Raw genomic sequence first — 22,416 nt, 5'->3', positions numbered from 1 at the left:
GAAAGGAAAAAAACTCAGGGATCGATGCATGGCATGTGACACTGGATTAGCTAAGGCAGAGAGCAGGCGAGTACCCACTATCTGGCTACAACTCTATCAGTGTGACTGTTGGCAGCAATACATTTTTAAGCTAGAGGCACAGGCAATAATAAGTTGGACTTATAATATTAACAGAGATGCTGCTGTGCCCCATCCCAACCAAAACCTCTTGCTGTAGCATTGCAGAAATCTACTGCAAGGCAAACTGGCAAGAACTGCTGGTATTAGAAATGCTGATGGGCCAGGCAGAGCAGCAAGATGTTCAGGACTACGGGGTTTTGTACAACCAAAGATGTAATTGGATCCAGAGTCTTAGGTCTTTCTGGGAAGGAATTGCTTGAAATGTCAGCCCTAAGCTCTCCGAGGACATGACAAAGGAAGCCAAGGACATGACAGAGGAAACCAGCTGTGACTTCTGGATAAGAAAGGCTCTAAGTCCAAGGTTTATGAGCTGTTGCATGTGTCAGATGCTTTCCTGTACATAGTCAGCTTCAGACTTAGGAGAGCTGTGCACACATTAGCTCAAGCCCTGCCAGTCAAGGTCAGCCTGTGCTGTGGGAATTAGGGCTGGAGTTACTGGAAACCATTCCAAGCCTTGCTTCTGGCCAGGAAGAGAAAGAGATAATATTCTTTGGAAGTGTGCCTCATTTTTGCCATCCTTTCTTCAGTGAGTCAGCAGGGTAAAAGCTCAGTTCTGTTCAACAGGAAAATGAACTCTGCTTTAAAGCAATACCATCATCCCAAGCTTGAGATGCCTTGAACACAGCCAGGCAGCTGTTTGAAGTCCCAAGTTCCCATCCACCTGCCTGCTCTCATAGTGTGACATGATCTTCACATTAGTCTTCTGCTCTTTCCTCCTCCGTGTTCACCGTGAATGGTTTTGTCAGGTCTCATGTTCCCTGGCAGTCTCCATGTCGCATCAGTTGCAGTTCCTCTCCTCCCAACACTCTCTCAGATACGATTCTCCCATCACTTCCCTTCCCACGTGCTCCAAGCTACATGTCACAGTTTTGCCTTCGATGACTATTGTAGAATCATAGAATCGCTTTGGTTGGAAAAGACCTTTAAGATCATTGAGTCCAACCATTAACCTAGCATGGTCAAGTCCACCTCTAAACCATGTCCCTAAGAACCTCATCTACATCCTCCCTCCAGATCCATGATTGCCTGGTAGTGCTGGGGCACTGGTATTCAATAAAGTCCAATGGTGAACCACCACAGACCTGCAACTGCTTTTCCCACCAACCTTCCCCATAGACCTAACCCTCCCGAGAAGAGCAGACTCTTGCCAGCATCTCCCTGTCCCTGGGGACTTCTTGCCTTCCTCAAGTTTCCTGCCTCCGCATCAGTCTGCTCACCATCTTCTGCCTTTCCAGGGAGTTTTGGCTCAACTTCAAGTCTTTGGCTGATTTCAGGCTGCAGCTCCCTTTCTAGTTTTCACCAGTGCTTCACACTCACTTTATGTGGGCCATGTATTCTATCTCCCTCCCAGATTCTGGAAGCCTCCTTAGAGCTCAGCATGCCAAAATCTGTCTTCTACTCACCCATCCTCTGCATTTCTAAAAAAAAAAAAAAAAATAAAAAATAATACAATATTTCCCACTTTTGCACATCCATTCCTCACTTCTCCCCATCTTGAGGACTTGTTTTCCTCATCCACGGGTGTCATCCTTCTAGCACTCCAGACCATGACCACCGCACAGTAGATATCATATGCCTTTAACATAATTCCCCAACATCTTTATGTGAATAATTATTCAGAGCCCATAGCTTAGAGTGCACCTCAGTGCTATCTTCCTCAAACAAATCCAAAGATCAGCAGGACAGTTTCTCAGTCTCAGGCCATGCCCCTGCCCCATTAACACTGACATGCCAGTGGGTATCAGTTAAAATATCCCTCTCCTGTCACATTTTAGGGAACAGCATCATAATATTGTTCTGGTACTAACTATCCTACCTGTGCTCATGTGGATGGAGGAACCTTAGTGACAAGGGAAAACTTGTCAGGAAGCACCAGTGACAAAGTAATTCTGAATTAAAAAACAAACTTGACCAGGCTCTTACTCCAGCCCAGCCAGTGGCAAGCCAGTCCCTGCAGGCATGGACATTTGTAGGTCCAGGTTGACGGCTGGAGCTGGTTCCAAGGGGTGGTTTGCCGAGACCTTTCCACAACACTATCAGGAGAGGCCCAGCTGCAGCTCCAGCCCCACACGGTGCCAAGCCTTCCCCTGGGACATCATGGACACCAGTGCTGAGTTCCCACCACATCCCCTCTCCCTACCAACCAGCCCCACCACCTCCCACATTTCCATCTGCAGTGCTTCTTCTACCAATCAGGGCTTGTTATCTCGCAGAAACTGCTCTGAGCACAGCTCCAACAGAAGCTAAGTAATTCAGATCCTTCCCATTTGCTAGACTTCAGAGCACCGGCCCTGACTTGCTAACACTGACCAAAGCCACCCCAAGCACACCAGCTTCCCTGTCAGGGTCACCGTAGCAGGACAACGCAGATATATTCTTCATCAGGTAGGGATGAGTATGTTTTGCTGCCCAAACAACAGCATCTCACTTCCCTTTGTGGCCACTATTGGTCTTTTGAGCCTGACTTGGGCTGCTAGACAAGCCTGAAGAAACAAAATATGACCAAATGAAACAAAGCCACATAAAAATGAGCCCTGTTGGAAATATCCTCATTAATCTGCAGGCTCACCATTACCCCAGGCCCTGCCAGTGCCTCCAGCTCAGGACTGCAGCCCCATTTGCTCCTCCACTCTTGGGTCTCTCTTGGGTAACAACCATCAATCTGAGTTTTGCCAGACAGTGCAATGACAATAAGTAAAGGTCTAGGAATACAAATGACTCATGCTATTAAACTTGAAAACTGAGCCAGGCTTGAAAAATATTTAGAGCTGTAATCAGTGAGGAGACAAATTCCAAATTCAGCATTTTAACTCTGCAAGCCAGATTCTCCATCAGAGGGGTGTTTCTGGATTTTCTAATATCACTATTAGTATTTTTCATTTAAAAATTTGACAGAAATAAAATACACTGCAGTAACACCAGTGATAACACACTTACTCCCACTTGAAAGACTGTCTTTATTCTTTCATAAGTCACTTCTAGCTTACAGCTCTATTGATCATCAGTGAGGATGAATGGAGCTTCCCAGGATCCTCTGGGATAAATCCTACATATATGTATTTTTTTATACCCACCAAACAACTATTTCTAAAAATTCAACAAAACAGGTCATCAGGGCAATGCTCCATTGATTTCGTGTCCACTTATTTTTCAAGCCCAGCTCTGAATGCTCTATCAATAATTCAGCAGGCTGAAGGCCACTGGTGCCCCAGGAGACACAGTCTCATCACCCACAACAGGGCTGGGAGGTGTCTCAATTGCTAGAGAGCAAGACAGTCATCCGCCTAATAAGCAAAGGTCTCTTATAATTCATGCCCATCAACTGAAGAAAAACAGTTAGTCCTACCCTGCACCAGATGAGGATCAAGTATTTGAGAAGATTCACTCAATATCTGGCCTAGTAAGTATTTCTAATGTGTTCCCAGAGTTAGTCAACTGTTTATTAGCCCAAGCATAACTTGTTCATCATCCTCGATGTTAATTAGCCAGCTGCTGCGAAGTTAAAAGAGAAGCAGTTCTGCTCTGGTGCTCCCATACCCAGGAAACCCTCCCAAGGACGAGTGCTGACCACTGGAGTTTTAGGTAATTATTCACAGGCTTCAAAACAGCTCTATTTTGAAATTGTTCCTCCTCTCAGCCTCCCCTCTTCTCCCAGGAGATACCTCCAGGGTGGGACTTACAGTTCAAAGAGTCGCAGGGTCTGGAAGAGTTGCCATGAGAGAGTGGTGAGCCGGTTCCCAGAGAGGTCTCTGAAAATTAACAAGAAAAAGAAAAAAAAGAAGTCACAGTAAATCATTCCTCCTGCACGTGGCCCTACTGCCTCTGCAGAGCTCATCATCCTCCTCCACGGAGAGGCTGCCAAGCAGTTTAGGACCCACGTTTAGATTTTATAATGAGATATTTTAATGAGAATGAACCCAAATGGAAGTTTCTCATTATGTTTTTGTTTTTGTTTTTGTTTTTTTTTTCCAAAGGAGAAAATGGTTTATATCCTGCTGTAACGATAAGAAAAAAAAGAATCCAAACAGAGCAAGATGTGTCTGATTCTCACCCATGAATCTGGAGCTTGACCAACCATAAACAGAAAGAACAAGTCTTATCTCATAACTTGAAAAAAAAAAAAGTATAAACCTTATGTTAAAAATAGCAACAGCCAAGTTTAAATTACAGCACGAAGATTACCCAAGGTGTTATCGCATGATCTGCAGTAGCTGTGCGCTCCAAGTGTCCCGGTATGGCTGTATTGTCTGCACCCACAGGTACCGCTGCTACAGCGGCCAACAGCTCCCCATCCCTCTCTCCATCTGCCCAAACTTGCAAAAACATTAATCGCATCTACCTGGGAGAGCTTTTCAACACAGCAGACGTTGCTTCTTCAGCAGAAAGCCAGAGAGGGTAAGAGAGTGTAAAAGTAACCGAAGTACTAAAAACAAGAGGAAAAAATGCGTTTGGGGCAGCACAAGCAGAAAGAGAAAAGTCACGGATTTTTTAACAGAGTGAGAAAATGGTAATCAAACGCTTTCTGTAGGAGGCAACATTCCTGGGGACACCTGGCCAGCCTGAGAGCCACCAACCAAAGGACCAGCCCATGGGGTGAGCAGAGGGACAGGAGGTCACAAGCTCTGGCAGAAAACCAAATCTTCCCATTCCTGTGCTGATCTTCAGGAAACACAGGAGGTGCAATGAAGAGCCAGAGGTGTGAACCATCTGGAGATTCATTGAAGTATCTGCTGGCCAGAGAGGAGGTATGAGACAAGGTGGCCCAGAGGTGACAGCAAGGGCTCAACTCACAACCCCTGTTTGGTTTGCAGAAACATGCTTAAAAAAAAAAAAAAAAAAAAAAAAAAAATCAAGAGAGCAAATCCTGGAATGGCTCCCAATGAATGAGGATTTGGGATGAGAAATGCATTTGTCACCTTACCCCAGGCTGCAGCAAGGGCAATGCAGCTGGGCAAATGCAGAGAGGGCACAGCCCAAGGACCAACAATGGGGAAAAAAAGTCACCTCTGTTGCTGTCCCACCTGTTATCAAGCAATGCAGGATTTCGGGATTCACAGCAAAGAGGAGTGGGGGAGCTGCTGCAGCTCACACAACAAACTACCATCCCAAAAGCTCTCCACAAGCCTGGCAGAAGAATAAGCCTGAACACCGCGATGGCACAGTGCTGCATCATTAAATTCTGGAGCTGCTTCGGATCAGACTATCCCGCTGTGGAAACCACGGCAAACCACAGGTACCTCATTTCACATGACTAAGATCCCACCATTCCTACGGCTGTAGACAAACTGCTTCCAGCCTCCAATAAAGTTTATAAAAGCAGCAAAAATAGCAGGTGAAGCTAAGCAGAGGGGGGAAAAAATAAATATTGCAAAACTCCCTCTTTTATCCACCCTGGAGCACTGAGCACCTGGAAACTTTGCAGAGACAGATGAAAAGTAGGAGGGGAAGGAGCAGCTCACTGCTACTGAAAAGTGAGACAAAACTCCCTCCCCCAACGCAGGGAGAAGAAGGAAGCGTAAAGAGGGATGCATGAGAGACAGCAAGATGTGGGAGAGAGGCAGAGATGCAGAGGAGGGAGTGAATCTTGCTGGAATGTCCTTTCTCAAAGGTCATGTTTTGCTACATTAGGCAGAAATGTCAAGAGAAAATTGGATTCTGAAAGAGAAGAGAAAAAAACAACAGGCTTTCCACGCAAATAAGGGAATCAAAAATAGCATGATCGTGTTATTACAATTTAGGATACAGAGAGATGGAGAAAGGAAACATCCTCACTAATGCAAGGAGCTTTGCCAGGCAGTTGTGCTCTGCTTCTCGCCTCCTACAACCCCTGGAAACCAACTCCTGCCACCTCCTCCCTCCCCCCACAACAAACCACAACAAGTATTAGGCAAGGAGGAGATGGGTCAGATGAGTCTTCACTTGTACACGTCTGGAAGGAGATTCCACTCTCAAAGGGCAAAGCTAGTGTCTGATCCAACCCGACCATCAACTCCTGCAGAGCTGGAGTTGGTCAAAGGGACACGCACCAATGGCTCTGTACAGATCAGCCAGGACATACACGGGGAGGAACGTGTTTGTCATTGGAAACAAGACACCTTGGACAGAAAGGTCCTTGCAATAGACCCTTGCAAAGGTCCCTGATCTCAGCGTAGAGACAGACAGAGGCTGCATACAAACATATTAAAACCACACCGTTTCAGTCACAAAAACTCCAAAGGTCAGAGATGCCAGGGTTGGGTTTCCACATGCAAAGGGTACATCTGCTGACTTCTGCAAGAGATAAGCAGCTCCTACAAAGAAACTTCACTGCACAACACTGATTTCTCCCCAGAATAGATCCATCCTGCACACTGATGGGCCAGGTTTCCCAGGAAAGATAGCATGTGATTGTGTAATTAGAGATAGTATCACAGTACATGCACATGAGGAGATTAAACTCTGGCTCCACGGGTGAAAGTCTGAGCTCCAGAGCTTTGTAACTCCCGCTCGGTGCTCACAAGGTCCCCCCGTGCTCAAACTTCAGCTGCATGCACTGATTTTCCCATTATTTTGTAAAGCATAAATGTGGAGGACTGGGGGGAAAATCAAGGCCTTCTCAGCCAGGACTAATACTTTCCCAGCTCCAGCTGCCTGTTCTGCCTTCCCATCAATACTTCTGAGGCTGAAAGTCTGTTACACCTCCAAATCCCCATCATTTTCAGTGATCAGAGCCTCCATCCTCCTGTGCCCAGGCAGCACCAGGTCTCTTCTTCCCAATCCATTTGCTATCTCCCCTACCCAGCTGCATCACAGCATCCATTACTCTCCAGCCATTCCCAAATACTTCTCAGCCCCAATTTCCTTATCCATGCCCAAATTTCTTACAGTCTTCCCCACTTTAATACCTTCCCAACCCAACTCCAGTGCTCAAGAAGAGCTGCCACTCCCCATCTCCCCTATCCACTCCCAAACATCCTTTGCTAAACTACCCCCCCTCTAACTGGACTAAGAACCATTCTGACAATGTAATGAGAAGTCCCAGAGCAAAATTAAGTCCTCCAAGCAAAATCTGCCAACAGAGCGCAGGTGCTCTGTAACAGAAGCATCACCAGTATTTTCTAGCTTGAGCAAAAACAGCCCATTTCCTTCCTTCCTTTCTACCACCTCAAACATTTGAGAAGGTTTTTATTTGAAACTAGAAAAAAAAAAAAAGAAATTAATTCAGCAAGGAGCAGACACCCAACACAGAAAACTTCAGCCTGAGCAATTAAAATTTGGCAGTTATAGGAAAGTGGAAGCAGTCCTGTAGCAGAGCATGCCAGACAACCTTCTTAACAGCCTGTACATCTGCTCCACCTGTAATAAAATACGGCACATCACGCATCCAGGAAAAACATGAGGAGGGAAGCAAAACGTGCATTTCACAGCAGCAAACAGGAGCCTGTCTCTGTCAGGACAGACCTGCCACCAACCCTCATATAACATATTTAAACTCCTTCTTTGCCATGGAACATTTTCTCTATCACTCACAAGATGCTATTTTACAAAGAGAGTGCTCAGAAATAGTTGTTAGGATCTTTTTTTTGCCTCCAGAGCAGGTTTCAAAGGAATTGGGTAGGAACAGGGGGTTGGATGGAGCTCACCTGGACCAGGTCTGGGGCAGCAGACACCCAACCCACTCATGACTGAGGCTCAACACCACTCCACTCTCCTCCTACTTTGCAGGTGTCTTGTCATACCATATCTCCACCAGCAACTCCACACACACCTCAAAAGCAAAGTCCCAGTTCTTGCTCTCTTCCCCCATCCCTCCTCCTCCTGCTTTTCAGGACAGGACACAATGTGTCCTGCACATTCTCCCACAGACACTGCAGAGACTCTGCTGGGGACCATCAGAGACGTGACCGTTGCCATGGATGGATAGCAGGTTGGATCATGTAGGTACATCTGTTGGACAAGCTCTTGCATTTAAAAAGGGATGAGTGGGCACAGCACAAAAATAGGAGTCTGGATCCATGCAACCCAGAACAGGTGGATGTCAGTGCAAGAGGAGACACATGTTTTCTTTTCCCTCAATTACCCAGCAGCAAAAAGTGTTTCCACTATTAAAGCCATTTTTATTCAGCTAAATTAAGCCAGTTGCTTCATTAATGACACCAAGAAGCAGGAGCCCCTGTAATTAAACTGTAAGCTATATCATGCAGTTCAGCCCAAGACAATGGTGGAAACACTGCTGCTGGGGAGGGACCCTCCATGTCTGTCTCTCCTCCACACATCTCCCTCCTCCACTCGCCCTTGTTTCCAACCTGACACATTTACTTCTGCATGGGAGAAGTATTTCACACATTTTAATAACACAGTGCCACTCCAAAAATCCTAATCGGAAGGGGATTAACTGTGCAGAGCAGCTGGGGCTGAGGGAGCACGGGACTGGCAGAAATGAGAAGTGAGATGCACATCTCAGCCGTGGTCCCCAGCACTTGATAGGCTGGTAGTACCGTGTGGGACTCCCTTGATATTCCCCTGTGCTCTGGGCACAACGGGTGCTTCCCATCATCTCACAGCAGCTTTGGCTGGGTGCTGGTGGCCACAGGGGAGGAAAATGTCAGCAGCTTCACATGCTGCCATAGGAGTAGGGGTAGTTCCATCCAGGTTTCATCTCTGCAGCACGTAAGCTGTTAAAGTTTTGGGTTTGAACCAGAGAAATGTTGGAAAGTCACTCTGGGGCTTGCTTGTCCCTGCCAGATAACTCAAATGACCTCTAAAAGTGACGCTACACTCCCCATTGCCTGCCCTGCCCTTCCTCCTCTCTCCTTTTCCTGTTTAGTAAGCAACTTTGCTCATTAAGGGAAAAACATGTACTGTCCTCCCTTAATGAATGTGCTAAAATTACCCCAGCAAGTCCCAGAAGCTGTGGCAGCATAGGCTTCCCCACAAATCAGGCTCTGAAATATTGGATCAACTGAAGCCTCCAATAGCTCAGCACAAAGTCCCAGCAAGATGCACTGCAAAAGCACCGGGCAATGCCAAGAGCCTGCAAACCTCACACGCCCAGAATCAGAGTTAGCAGAATGGGATATGGTGTTAAACTGGTCAGCCTGAGGTTTCATAGCTTCCAGCAGTTCTCCCATTTGTGCTCCCTGTCTGGGCTCAGCACCAGGACACAGGTATTGGTGCGATACAAGAGTAAGAAAGCCTACAGAGGTCCTCCAGCTATGGTCCGGCATTACCTACAGTCCAGTTCTGCTTCTCAAGCAACTCTTCAGCAACACCCAGGTCTTTACTGACTCCAAACACAGCAGAATAAAAAAAAGAAAGTCTAAGGTTCAGTGTTCCTCTGGGAGTTTGAACAGAGTAACTCTCTTCTCATGTCCACGGGTACTGTCCTATGCCTTGTAAGGCATCTGTCACACAGCATGTCCCATCATGTTATTATCTCATTTTCCCCAAAATTACTTCTTGTTCTAGGGCTATAGATAGAATTTACAACAATTTCGCAAACTCAAAGCATCATGCACTAGATGAGAAGCAACCATAATTGGTGGCACAAGAAAGGAGACCCTGCCACGTCAATGCCCACCCACGAGCCCTGGAGATGTGATACCGGAGAAGGAACAACCACCCCCCTGTATTTCCCATTTGCACAATCTTGATTCGTAAAGTCCCAGCTGCCACTGAAAGTGGGCTGGAGGAGGTGGAAGGGGCTGCTCTCCTGCATTGTTCTTTGAACAACAGCATTACAAAACAGAAGTTGCAGAGCAAGTGGGAAGGCGCAAGGCGCCACGCCTCCATCACAGGGCTCCCACCACCAGCGCCAGTGGAACATCTGCCCCACGCCTCCCCTCCCACTGCCTTTGCCAACACAGCAAGCCATCTCCTGCTGCTGCCTCCATCCCAGCCCATCCCAAAACACTTTAAAGGCTGTTTTAAAGGCCATCTCCAACCCCATGATGCTTCCACACCCTTTAAGTCATCTCTTCTGAGGCATCTCCCAGCTGCATGAAGCTTTGTTTGGAGACAAATCACCCCTCAGAGCTTATTGCTGCTCACAAGTTTGGTTCAGCACATGATACAGATGGGAAACCATCACCAGATGTGGGTAATATTGTCCCTTATGCTTCGAGGCGGATCAGATGCAGGGATCTGGTCCTCTGGACTACATTCGTCTCCGCCTTGTTGTGTGCAGTTTCCACTGCTCTTCTCCAAAGACATCTGAGTTCTCGGAGGACTCAAGAAAAGGTTAAAAGCTGGGTCAGCCTTGCAGTTGCTTTGCCTTTGCCTGCCAGCTTCCCTGTAGGGCAGAGTCCAGCAGCATCCACAGAACATGCCAGTCTTCTGCTCAAATAAGAGAAAAATCAACCTGCAACAGGCAAGATCCCTTCCCCACAGCTGCCCTCCTGCAGCTGAGACATCCTCAGGGCTGTTCTGCCCCCAACCCATCTCTTCTCTCCCAAACTATAATAATTTTACATCTATTAGACCTGGAATATAACTTGCACATTGGGCTTTTCTCCTGCTTCAGTATGCACTGGAGAAGTGTGCCGCTTGATAACAAGGGTTGCCAGCTATCAGCTCCAATGAGAGGTTGGGTTGATCCTTCCTGTTTCCTTCAAATTACATGTTTCTTCAAGCTAGAGGCAGAGAACACCCAGGGAATGCCTCCCATTTACAGGTTTCCAGCAGAACCAGAGCAAACCTAACTGCTGTGTGAGAGAAGAGACCTCTGTCCCGCAGTGAGAGACAGCACAAGGAGATGGCATGGGAAGGAGAGCTGTGCCTAAGGGTATTTCCCAGTAAGTGGTGACACCAGGCCCCAAACACACGTCCTCCTAGGCTCCTGCATGTTTCCAACCACGTCCCCCTTGAGTACACTAAAGTTCAGGCATTTAGGAGGTACCACCCCAACTGGGACATTATCCCCAAATGCACCAGTAGGCACTGGGAGACCTGGACAAGGTCCTCAAGAGCCTCAGCTTCAACACAGATCTGGTCCTCCCACTCCCTCCTGAACTAGGACTGTGCCCTCAGCTGTTAAAGGGCTCTTACATCAAATTTATATTGAAAGAAAAAAAAAAAAAAGTTCACCTACTTGGATGCTCAGAAATCAATGAACCCTGGATAACCTCAAACCTTGCTCTTGCAGGGGGTTAGTAAAGGGAGAAGTAACACTTGGGCCTAAGAGGTGCCAGAATGGGCTCAGATGGTATCAAGGGCTCTGCAGAGCCTCTGAAAAAAGGAAAGGGTACAAATATGAAAATATATATATACACACACACACATATATCTATCTCCCAGCAACAGCAAAACAACAGGGCATAAGGCAGGCTAAGCTCTCAGCAGACACTGCTAAATGGTTTCCAATTAATTAACTGATTACATGATAGAACAGAAGGGGATTCAAGTGAGTGCTGTTGACCTTTAAGAATAATTAATATCATCAGGATCGTAAAACTCATCCAAGAAAAATAATTAGGAAGATTCTAATATTGCCTCCAAAGCCACATCAGAGGGGGAGAGGAAGGTTCTGGTTAATGCAGAGGCACAGTTCCCAAGTATTTGTGAGCAAACCCACTTCTCCCTTACACTTGCTTCCCCCTGTAGAGCTCCCACACACACATGCTTCTTCCCTATTCCTGTCAACCCTCCCTTCTCCTCTCCAGATCCATTTTCCCCATCATCTTTTCTACACCCCATCCCCCTTCTGTTCCATTTCGACTTTCCTTCCTAATGACTCCTTGCTTCAATTCTTTCTTGCAACCCTCTCTCTCTCCAAACTGGTGCCTGTCCCTCATACAACCACATTCCATTCCCTGCTCATCTTTGACCAGCCTCAAGTTCCATTTTCTGCATTCCTGGACCTCAGGAAGGAGCCTTGGTCTTTCTATATGACATGGATCCACTTTTTATCTTCCTTCAGCCACCGCTGGCAGCTGCACAGGCTGACAGAAGGCAAGCGCTACATGTAATCCCAGAAAAGCCCTGCTTTTCCTCAGCAGTCAAATCCATCACAGAGGCTGGTCTGGGAAGCAGATGTAAGTGATGCACAGCAACAGGAGAAAGTGAAAGACAGGGAACTCATGACTCCCCTTTCTCCCATTACACCTCACCAGGCACACAAATACTCCCACCTCACTATATTTTCCTTGCTTCTCCTTTGCCAGTTCTCTTGGCCCACAGGTCCTGCGTGGGAGCGGGGCTGGAAAGCCACTGAGCCAAGCAGGAACTGCAGTGGTGAGCTTCGCAGGGAAGGTCGCTTGAACACACTGGAAGGGAAGGTTGCATGAGCAGCCAACATTTCTTGCAAAGGAAGCGTAAAATAAAACCCCACAGCCCTGGAATGAAACCCACCTTTGCAGCAAATAAATAAATGTCCTCTGCTGCTTATTATCGTTAAAACTTCTGCAGCTTGACACTTCACTAAATTATAGATAAAAGGAAAAAATGGTTCTTCCTGGGCTCAGAAAAGCAGACTGCTGCCAAAGAGCTGTGTTTACACCAGCTAATGAAAAGAAAGCCTGCCATTAGCCTGAAGCACTCGACCCACCTCGGCGGGGAGCAGAGCTACCTGTACCCACAGCACGGAGAGCAGTGGCCAGACACCACGAGGGACCAGAACTGGGGGGCAGGCAGGGGCAGCTGCCTGGCATGGTGAGGTGCAAGCATGGGGAACAGGGGACCAAAGGGACCCTGCCGTCAGCCAGCGGAGATGGCAGCTGCCACCTCCCATGCTGCGCGGAGGCTCCTGGCCGCAGCGGGAGGCGAGGCTGATGTGCTCCGGCTATGCTTCATCAAACAGCAAGAAAAGCACCAGCCCGGGAGACAGACAGCATGGAGCAGGGGGCTGCCTCACACCAGGCTGCTGCTTCCCTCCGGGGGCCTCTGAGGTAGGGATGGGGAACAGGGAAGTAGCAGGTGCCTTTTGGGCCAAATCACTCCTGTTTGCAGGGGCTGAGCACACAAGGAGGAGTAATGCTCTGAGCAGAGACCTGCCTGCAGGTATACAGGAGCTGCAGCATGATGTGTCTCAGCATGGCCCCAGGCACATTTGGCTGAGGGGGGGGAGGGAACTGTTGTTGACTTAATACAGTCAGAGTCCAGAGTCTACACCCCTCGCTTATAGCCACCTCAAAAGCGGGAACATATTTTGTCTTTGACAATTAGTTCTGTCAAAAAAAACAAAAAAAACAAAAAAAAAACCACACACACACAAAAAAAAAACAACACACACAAGAATGTTCGGACACAGCAGTTGTATTCTCCCTGTTCTTCTCAATATGTGATGTACTTGAAAAGGAAAAGAATCTTTCACCCACCCTTTATCTTCAAATATTGGACATTGTGAGGAAAATTTTCGAATGAAAAGACTAATCACCATGAAGCACCAAGTACTCAGACTGCAGCAGGCATTCCTTCATTATTCTGAGACAGCAAATTACCCACAATTATCAACATGCACAACTGGATACAACAAACATTTAGCCAAAGCCCATGGGTTGCGGTTGCAGTGAGCTTGGATGGCAGTACTCCTAGAGAACTACTCATGTGAGAAACCCACAGACAGCAGCCGGGTGGCAATGCTGCAAGACAACTCCATTCACATTACAGAACAAAACCAGTGCCAGGAGCCACTGCAGTTCAGAAAGTTCAATATTGCATCTCTCAAATAGGCATCTCGGCAGTGTGGCTTCATTGCTGGAGAGATGGAATAATAAAGATGGGGCTGGCAGTGAAACCAGGCTGGTCACCCCTCAGGTAGGCTCACACATGATGGCTTGATCCAGCACCTGCAGGCAGGTGTGCACAGCCTCTGCTCCACTCACTGCTCTGGGGTGCTTGGCTGGGGCTGAAAGGGGAATGAGGTTGTTCCAAGAGAAGGGCAAAGGCAGCAGGAGCTGCAGGCAGGGAGGCCAAGCTGCAGGTTGGGGCTGAGCAAGAGGCAGGGAAGCTGGAGGGCTTCATGCAGGCAGGGAGGCTGGATCAGAGCCAGGCTGCAAGCAGAGTGAACCAAGAGGTCTGGACAAGGCTACAGGACAGGGCCCATGGTCCAGGCAGGGCAGTTGGTTCTAGGCTACAGGCAGAGAGGTCAGAGCTGATTTGGCAGCAGGGAGACCCCAGCTGCAGGCAGAGAAGACAGGAGGCTGGAGCAATGGCTTGGAGGCAGGGAAGCCTGGAAATTTGGAGGGTGGGAGGCAGAGAGGCCCAGCCACAGGCAGGAAGGTCAGGTCTGGGTTGGAGGCTGGGAAGGAAGAAAGGCTCAGCTGCAGGCAGGAAGATCAGCAGCTGGGTTGGAAGCCAAGAGGCCAGGGCTGCAGGCAGGGAGGACAAAGGCCAGAGGTGCAGGCAGGGGGGTGCAGAGGCCAGAGGTGCAGGCAGGGGGGTGCGGGCAGGGCTGCCGGCCCTGTCCATGGTGCTGAAGCGTGGCACCACGGGGAGCCCAGTGCTGGCCACCACCTCACCCCACGGGACACCCAGTGCTGGCCACCGCCTCACCCCACGGGACACCCGTGGGCACCAGTTGTCCTGGAAAAGGCCACGCAGGACCTCGGGGCATGCTGGACATCAGCTAACATCAAACAGTCATCCTCAGTTAAGTCTACAGATAGGATTACTCACAGCTCCTGAGGAGGACAAACCTCTGGCTGCTACCGGCAGACTTGTAAATATCCCAGCGTCTCTTGCATCTAACATAAATCACAGCTCATCCCTTCACAGATACCAATGAGGGGAGGGGGTTGGTGGAAAACTCCACCCCCTCAGCCAGTTTTCTAATAAAATTTTATAATTCCAATAAAACACATAACTGCCCAACTTATGACATTTAAATTCTTGCCTAGTCACACACCATCGTGAATTAATGTCCCATCATTCGTGCCCTGTCGTATCTTATTGCTCAAATAACATATGATTTTAATGTTTCTATTTTTCTGCCCTGGTGCCTATTGCCTGTATATCAAAAAGGGAAAAAATCAGCCTTGCAATCATACCATTAGTAAACCAGTATCACAGAAGAAAAGTCCCGGTGCAATAACTGGTGCAGTCACTTAATTTGCACTCATCCTGCCATGATTGTTGACTCTGTCCCCCCAGCAGATTTCAAGGAAGTTTCCATGTCCTCAGGTGCCTCTTGGGGAAGGGTCCTCCTCCCTGTGCAGCACCTCTTACACTGGCACAGGCAGGTAAGATGCCTTGCAACACATCTAATCAACTCAGCCACAGTGTTTGGGGAGCAAGCAAAAGGAACAGCCAGAGGCTGCTTCTAGAGTACCTCCATGCTGCAGTGACCTCAGGAGGTGAGGAACAAGGTCTGGTCCTTGTCATGTCCAAATCTCCAGAAATCAGCTCATTCTATGCTGATTGTGATCTCTGAGATACGGTGAGGTTTAACACAACTACAACTCAGCGTCAGGATCACATCCAAGTGGAATGTTTGACCTCTCTTTGAAAGGAAGCTCAGAAGACACCCATCAGGTCATTGTCACATAGCAATAACTATGTCACAGAGGATGAGCCCCTCAAAATCCCCAAACTTGTCTAAAGTTCACATTTTACCCCAGCCCTTAAACAAGGCTTGTAAAAAGACGGAAGCACACACCCAAGCACACACCCAGCCTCATTCAAAACATCCTCAGCATTGCCTGAAGCCTTTTTTTTTTTTTAAGGAGGGGATGGAAAAAATAGGACCTTTGCAAAACCACAGTTGTCCTTCACATCTGCCACAAGAAAATTGATCAAACTTCAGGAAGGGAAATAAGTCTCATGGCCACAGGATGTAGCTCGAAAGAACATCTCAACATTTCAAAGGAAGGAAGGAGAGACAAAGCCACAGCAAAATCCTGAGAGCCCCAGCACCAGAGTGATAGGCACAACATAAGAAACTGAGCAGGAAACAAATATTTGTGACAGTATTATTATAAATCATCTTCCATTGCAACAGCATCTCACAATTCAAGGCCAGGTTTCACTAGAAATGATACAGGTCATTAATGCTGCAAATACATCAAATACAACCAGAGAAACACCAGTATTCCAGGTTTCCAGGTAGAGAACTGATGCAGGACAAATGTTGCTGCAAGGTGCACAGTGCTTGAGTTGGAAACTTTCTTTCTCAGGTCCCACTAGAGTACACCAGTCACAAACTCACTGCTCTGCTTCCTATTACAATCCAATAAACCATCTCCACAGCTGAGCAAAGCAGCCTGCAGTCAGGAATTAGTTACCCAGCCTTCTGAATGCAGGTCAAACGATTTCAACTCAGCCTGAAGGAAAGTCACAGTCCTGCAGGGAATGTGTCTCCTCTGGCCTTGTGCACAATGGCTGGTAAAACACAGGATCTACCTCTGCTGGAATAGCTGCCGTTAATGACTTATCAGTCACCTGTGGTAATGACTAGAAATAAACATGCCACCAAATCACTGCTGTTGATTAGCATATCAGTGAGGACTAGTACTACACCAGCATCCAGGGGACAAAGCAGATGGGGGGCAGAACAGGAAAGTTTATGGAAGCAGAGATGTTTCTGCAGTTCATTTTAATGACTGTGCTATAAGGACACCCAGCATTTTACAGAAATAGAGTCACATGGAGGGAAATGCTTCCCTGAGTAAACTGCACCACAGAGGTTTGCTCCTAGAAGGAGCTGGAGAAGGAACATCCTTAGAGTGCAAATGGGAATCAAAGGGCACCCAAGCTGCCTGCCTGATTAGGGATAGTAAAGGAACATTCACTTAACAGAAATTAAGGGCTGTTTAAATCTTTCTCATACTTATTCATGGAGAAAATCAGTTCCTATTTTGTCCTTTGCAAATGCAAAATAGAGTGAATTGATCTATCAAGAAGGTGGTTTAGGTAAATGCATTTTCCTTCATCCTCCCAGTGAGCTAAGAGCTCACATACAGTCATTTGCTGATACACAGGGACTTGTTAGGTTGCACTGACTTGAGAGTATGGACAAGAAATCAAGAGCAATTAACACATGACAGTTCGGCTTAGGAGGAGACTGCCAGGATGGGTATGACAGCAGTGCAGTGATGAAAGGAGAAAGCTCAGAGAAATAATTGGGAAGGAGAAGGAAGGCTAATAGGACATGCAGAATCAAGCAGAGGGTTACAGGCAGTCACAGGCATGGAGCTGGTTACAGGAAGAGAGCAAAAGAGAGTTTCACCCTGCTTCGTATACAGGAATGGCTCTTCCAGAGCAAGGTAATAGATCTTTAACCACAAAGCAGGGGAAATGACCCTTAAGTCATGACCAAAAAGGAACAGTGCTATGCTTGCAATAATTTGGAGGTAATATTTTGCTTATTTCTTTATTTAATGCAAGATCTCAATCAAGCTCCCAGACACACAGAGCAAACAAGGTGAACCTTGCCAGCCTTGCAAGACCGTTGTCTACAGCCCTCTGAAAACACACGGGCCCCAGTTGCTGGAGGGTTTTGAGTGCTGTCTTAAAACAGCACTGAAGAGAGCAGAGAGCAACTCACCAACCTTTGGCTGCCTCAGCTACCTCAATTTTCAGGGGATGGAGCCCATTTTCTTTCTTATGAAAGCCTAAAACCATAACATCTCTGGGAACTTCCACGTAAAAGCTATAAACTGTATCCAATACCAGGGTACCAGTTCATGTAATGCTGCACATCCAATACCAGGGTACCAGTTCATGTGACACTGCACAGTTGCCACAAACAGGACACCAAACCTAACTCCCCATCCTCATAAAACAACACAACCTACAGAGGAAATTCTGGGAGCCACCAAATTGATCACAGCACAGGTTTGCCTAAAGAAACAAGCCCACAGATCAATCAGCTCAGTCCTTCACCAGCAGATCGCTGCACATTCCTGCCAGCACCTTCCAGATCTTCCTGAATCCCCATTATTGGGAGAAAGACTGACAGGATCACATAGATTAAAATACCTGTGGAGCAGAAGATGACTGGACCATACTGTACTCAAAAAACAGTTATACTGTACACAAAGCAGTCCAAGGTCTCTGTCTTTAAGACCCTTGGGTGAAGACTGGAAGAGAAAGCTTTATCCCCAGTCCCATCCTTGCTCTGGCAGACAGCACTGAGAAAGAGCTCTTTGACAGGAGCTGCATCTTGGCCAGCCCACAAACCAATTTAGAGCATGTCTAAACCTCCAGAAGGCTGTGCAAGAAGAGCCCCTGAAATGCAGGCAGAAACGGCAATTATTAATTTTCTAAATAGAAATCTGACTACTTAAGCCTCATTTAAAAGTGCGCCTGTCTCTATAATTACACAGCCTTAATTTGTTTTCTTTACTACACAATAAATAAGGTGCGCACAATTACCCTCTGCAAACACAAGGCAGTGCCTCCTGACTGGCTGAGTACGCAGCAGACCAGGAAAGCATTTAGAGGGAATCAGTTTCTTAAGTACTTGCTTCCCAGTAAAGGGGGACCCAGGCACTGCAAATGTCAACTTGTCTTGCTCTAGGCACAACCTGCTTCTACAGGAGTAGCTCTACTGTTCCACAGCCAAAGGCTGGATGCTTTGGCCAGTAGCAAACAGCTCCTGTCCTCTCCTGTGCACTGATTCCTGGTGCACTGTGCAGCTGAGCTCTCCTGTGGACTTCCCAGGGCCCAATGAGGATTGTGATAAAGTTACATTCTTCCCCACAAAACACTACAACCACTTCTCTTTACTATTCCTCTGTCTATTTTCAAGACACACATAGGAACTTGATATCCTCATGACTTGTAATCCTCTATCAAAGTTCAAATTAATTGGCCAAATCATTCCAGTGTTATTAAGAGAAGGGCAGGGAAAGCAAGAGCATGCAAGACTTTTTCCGCAATAAGCTGTGCTAAACACAGTGTCACAAATGTGTATTTGGCCAGTTTATATGTCTCAAATATAGGAACCATACACCCTAAACCTTTCTTATACAGCACCGAGCCAAAGACTGAGGTTTTCTGTCAACACCAAGCATCTCCTACATAAACCTGCATCGCCTGCTAACAGTAACTTCCACTGATCTGGGCTACAAGTGTTTGGTTTTCCACAGCCTAGATCTGCTGATCTTTACATCCAGAGCATGGTCTTCTCCAGGACCACTCCTATATTAGCCAAAGAGCCATCAAATCTTCACAGAAATGGGACCAGGAACCCACCAACACAACTTTGCCCAGCAAGAAGACCTTTGTGGGGGGGGACAAAAAAAAAAACAACACACCACTGGATGACATCCAGTTTAGATCAGACCCACATGCATCCCCATTCAATATCCAGCCAGTACTTGTTCTGGAAGGAGTCAACTGCCTCAGCCCAGTTGCCAACAGAAGAGGTAGAAATACATTGCAGAACCCAGTGTTACATTTTGGATTAATTCCCTCTGTAGCAGTGATAGGCTTCACAGCACCGACAATAACACAAGCCATGAAGCCCTAACTCTCCTCATTCAAGGAGAGAGGAGAGGCATCCAAAGCTATTTCTAGATCCACACCTCAGGCTCCAGTCACCCATTGCTCCTCCACTGATTAGGTGGGCCTCAAACCCCTTACACTTATAAAGCTAATTTCAAACTTGATAGGATGGGCATGACCCTACCAGGCAGCACTTTGATGTCTACCACTCAGGCAGCTGAATGAGGAAAAACCCCTTCATGGGTTTCTCTTCTTTTTCCTCCCTGACTCTGTGGTGGGGAAGGGGAAAAAAAAGCCAAGCCAGACCTCATCCAGAACCATTATCTCAAACAAACCCCCACAAATCCAAGCTCCTGTAGTTAGAGCTGGGTTAAGTGATCTGTTTGTGATTGTACAGCTGGGGTCTGAAGACAAGTGCATGCACTGAGGAAGGGCCAGAAGTAGAAGTTGGTGGGAGAAGGCAGAGCTATCTGACCCATCTGAGAGGAGGAAACCTCAATGAAAGGCACTGGGAAAAATCTCACTTCAGCAGCAGGCTGGGATTTAACCCTGGATAGGGAGGGAGGAGTGGGGAAAAAAACTAACTTTTGAGTCCTCACAATTTGTACACAAGCTTCATGTGGAAAAAAAGCCTGCTGCTGCTCACACCCAGCTTGTAGCACACTGCAAAGGTCCAGAGTCCCCACCACCTTGTGCCAGCCCTCCCTGGCAGTAAAGCCTCTCTGTCATTTATTAGACACATTTGCTGTCTTATTGACTCTAACTGCAATCATCCAAACACCCAGCAAAGGAGAATCGACACCAGGGCAGCAGAAATAAAACGCAGCAGTAACTCTCTGAGCCTTAATGCTGTCCTGTGGACCCCAACCAAGAGATTGGGACACTATCCCTCGGTTTTGTCATCTACTGTACCTGGTGGCATCAGCCCAAGGCTTACAGCAGAGTGACATTTCCATTAATCCTTTTATCCCTGGCTCCTACACGCAGCGGCTGTGGAAAATGTCAGACCCTCGGTGAGCTGAGCTCCCCAGGAGGCAGCAGCTGTGGAGCAGCCGAGGAGGCACCTCTTGACGTGTTTGCATGGTGCCATGGCAGGAGCCCTTGGTGGCACCAGGCGCCAGGCAAGGCTGTGCAAAGCCTCAGAACCCATCGTGTTCCCTCCATCAAGACAAGGGAGCCCCAGAAACAGCAGTCTGGCTGTGAGGGAGCAGCAGCTCCATGACCCAAGAGCCTCTGGGGAGCAAGAGGGAACCACCACCCCTGCAAGAACCAGGTCTCCATCACCAGGTACCCAGCATCACCATGGGGAAAATCCACCTTGCAAAAATCCACACTGCTAGGTCCCAGGAACAGCATCAAAACCCACCAACAAACATTAACCAAGTAATATACTTACTTGCCTCAGGCTTCAAAAGGCAAGAAAAGAAAGATGTTAAGAACATGATCAATCTTACATAGCCCAAGCAGTAAACAAACACATATTTCATCACCACATACCAACCTTAACTCTTGACACAAGATGGATGTGGTGGGTTTTGGTTTGGTTTTGTGGTTCTTTTTTTTCATTTCAAAAGTAATCTCGAAAGACAAAAACAAACACTTCTGCAAAGAGCAGCTTCAATTGTATGTGTACACATTACCAACACATTCAGCCTCAAAACGATCGTACATGGCCTTCTAAACTCCTACAATATCCAAACTAATTTTACCAGGAATCTGATGTTATTCATTTTATCTGCTAGAAACGTAAACAGCAAATGCACAATCGACAAACAACACCCCCTTCAAAAAAAAAAAAAAAAAAAATCAATTGAGAGAGGTATTCATATAGAATATATAGAATCCTTCCCAGTAACAACTACAGAAGACACAAAACAAACACTACAAATTAAAATAACAAAGCGCAGAAGTCAGGAAAATCCCAATGGTCAGCGTTAAGGAGGGTTTATGACGATACAATAAGCACTTCTTTAAACTCAAAAAGGCTCCATGCTTGTTCACAGTGCCCTTAACTATTCATGCCCTTTAGTACTGCAGATCTCCTATTTAGCAAGTACTTTACTGTCACTTAGCAACTGCAACTGGTTTTCCAAAAAGGAAGCTTTGAGGGTTTTTCAGTTCACATCATCTCCAAGCAGACATCAAAAGACAAATCTATCCTGCTCTGCAGGTCACATCTATCTCCCTCAGCCAGGAACTTGCCCCTATCGATGGCCACATGCATCTTCGGACTCAAATGGATGTGAGTTACTGTTGTTTTTCATGGAATAAGCCATTAACATTGGTTTCCAAAAAGCAGGGATACACTCTCCATCCAGCCCACCAGCTTGTGCCCAAGGTCAGTGAGGGAACCTCACCAACCTCTTTTCACCTTTTAGATCTATACCAGAGCTGAGAGGGGTTTGATCTTGGACACAATCACTTTGACAAGTTATTTCAAAACCCATGGAGCACCTTGCACACTGGCCTGAAATTCAGTCTTTCCTTTGTCACTTTAGGAAAACTAAGTACATATCTAGGAAAAAATCAGTGCCCTTGGCCTCAAGGATGTGAAAAATCCCCTAGGACACCATTCCTGCTGGATAACAATGCCCCAGCAGGTGGACACTTGTGCAACGTCCCATGATAACAGGACTCCAGCCTCTCTGGTGCAAGACATCCTTACCCCATGACCGCTGCAGACACTACTTTAAGAAGTCAATAATTGGGAACAGAGGTGGCAGCCCCACACTTCAGGATTTGTGACAGAAAAGGGCTCTTTGGTTAAAATCTAAGAAGCTGAACAGGTTCTGCGTGCTGAGGCATGTAGCCACCCCTGAATTCTTCAGAAAGGGTGCATGGGCCACTGCAAGGCTGCTAACGACACAAGCGCTC

General features: G+C 47.1%; 1 protein-coding gene across 3 annotated transcripts in view; it reads right to left on the bottom strand.

Moving 5' to 3' along the window:
* The window catches only part of NTRK3 (neurotrophic receptor tyrosine kinase 3), a 211,114-nt gene that overhangs the window by 154,619 nt on the left and 34,079 nt on the right, over nucleotides 1–22,416 (bottom strand). For all 3 annotated transcript variants that reach the window (XM_082060583.1, XM_082060584.1, XM_082060585.1), the window contains exon 4: nucleotides 3,861–3,929. In XM_082060583.1, the coding sequence (XP_081916709.1) occupies nucleotides 3,861–3,929 (69 nt within the window). The remainder of the gene's footprint in view (nucleotides 1–3,860; nucleotides 3,930–22,416) is intronic.

This window comes from Streptopelia decaocto (genome assembly GCF_964273445.1).
Source record: "Streptopelia decaocto genome assembly, chromosome: 9".
In the NCBI taxonomy this organism is placed as follows: Eukaryota; Metazoa; Chordata; class Aves; order Columbiformes; family Columbidae; genus Streptopelia; species Streptopelia decaocto.
The sequence above is the reverse complement of the archived record's forward strand: the minus strand, read 5'-3'. Positions and strand labels throughout refer to the sequence as shown.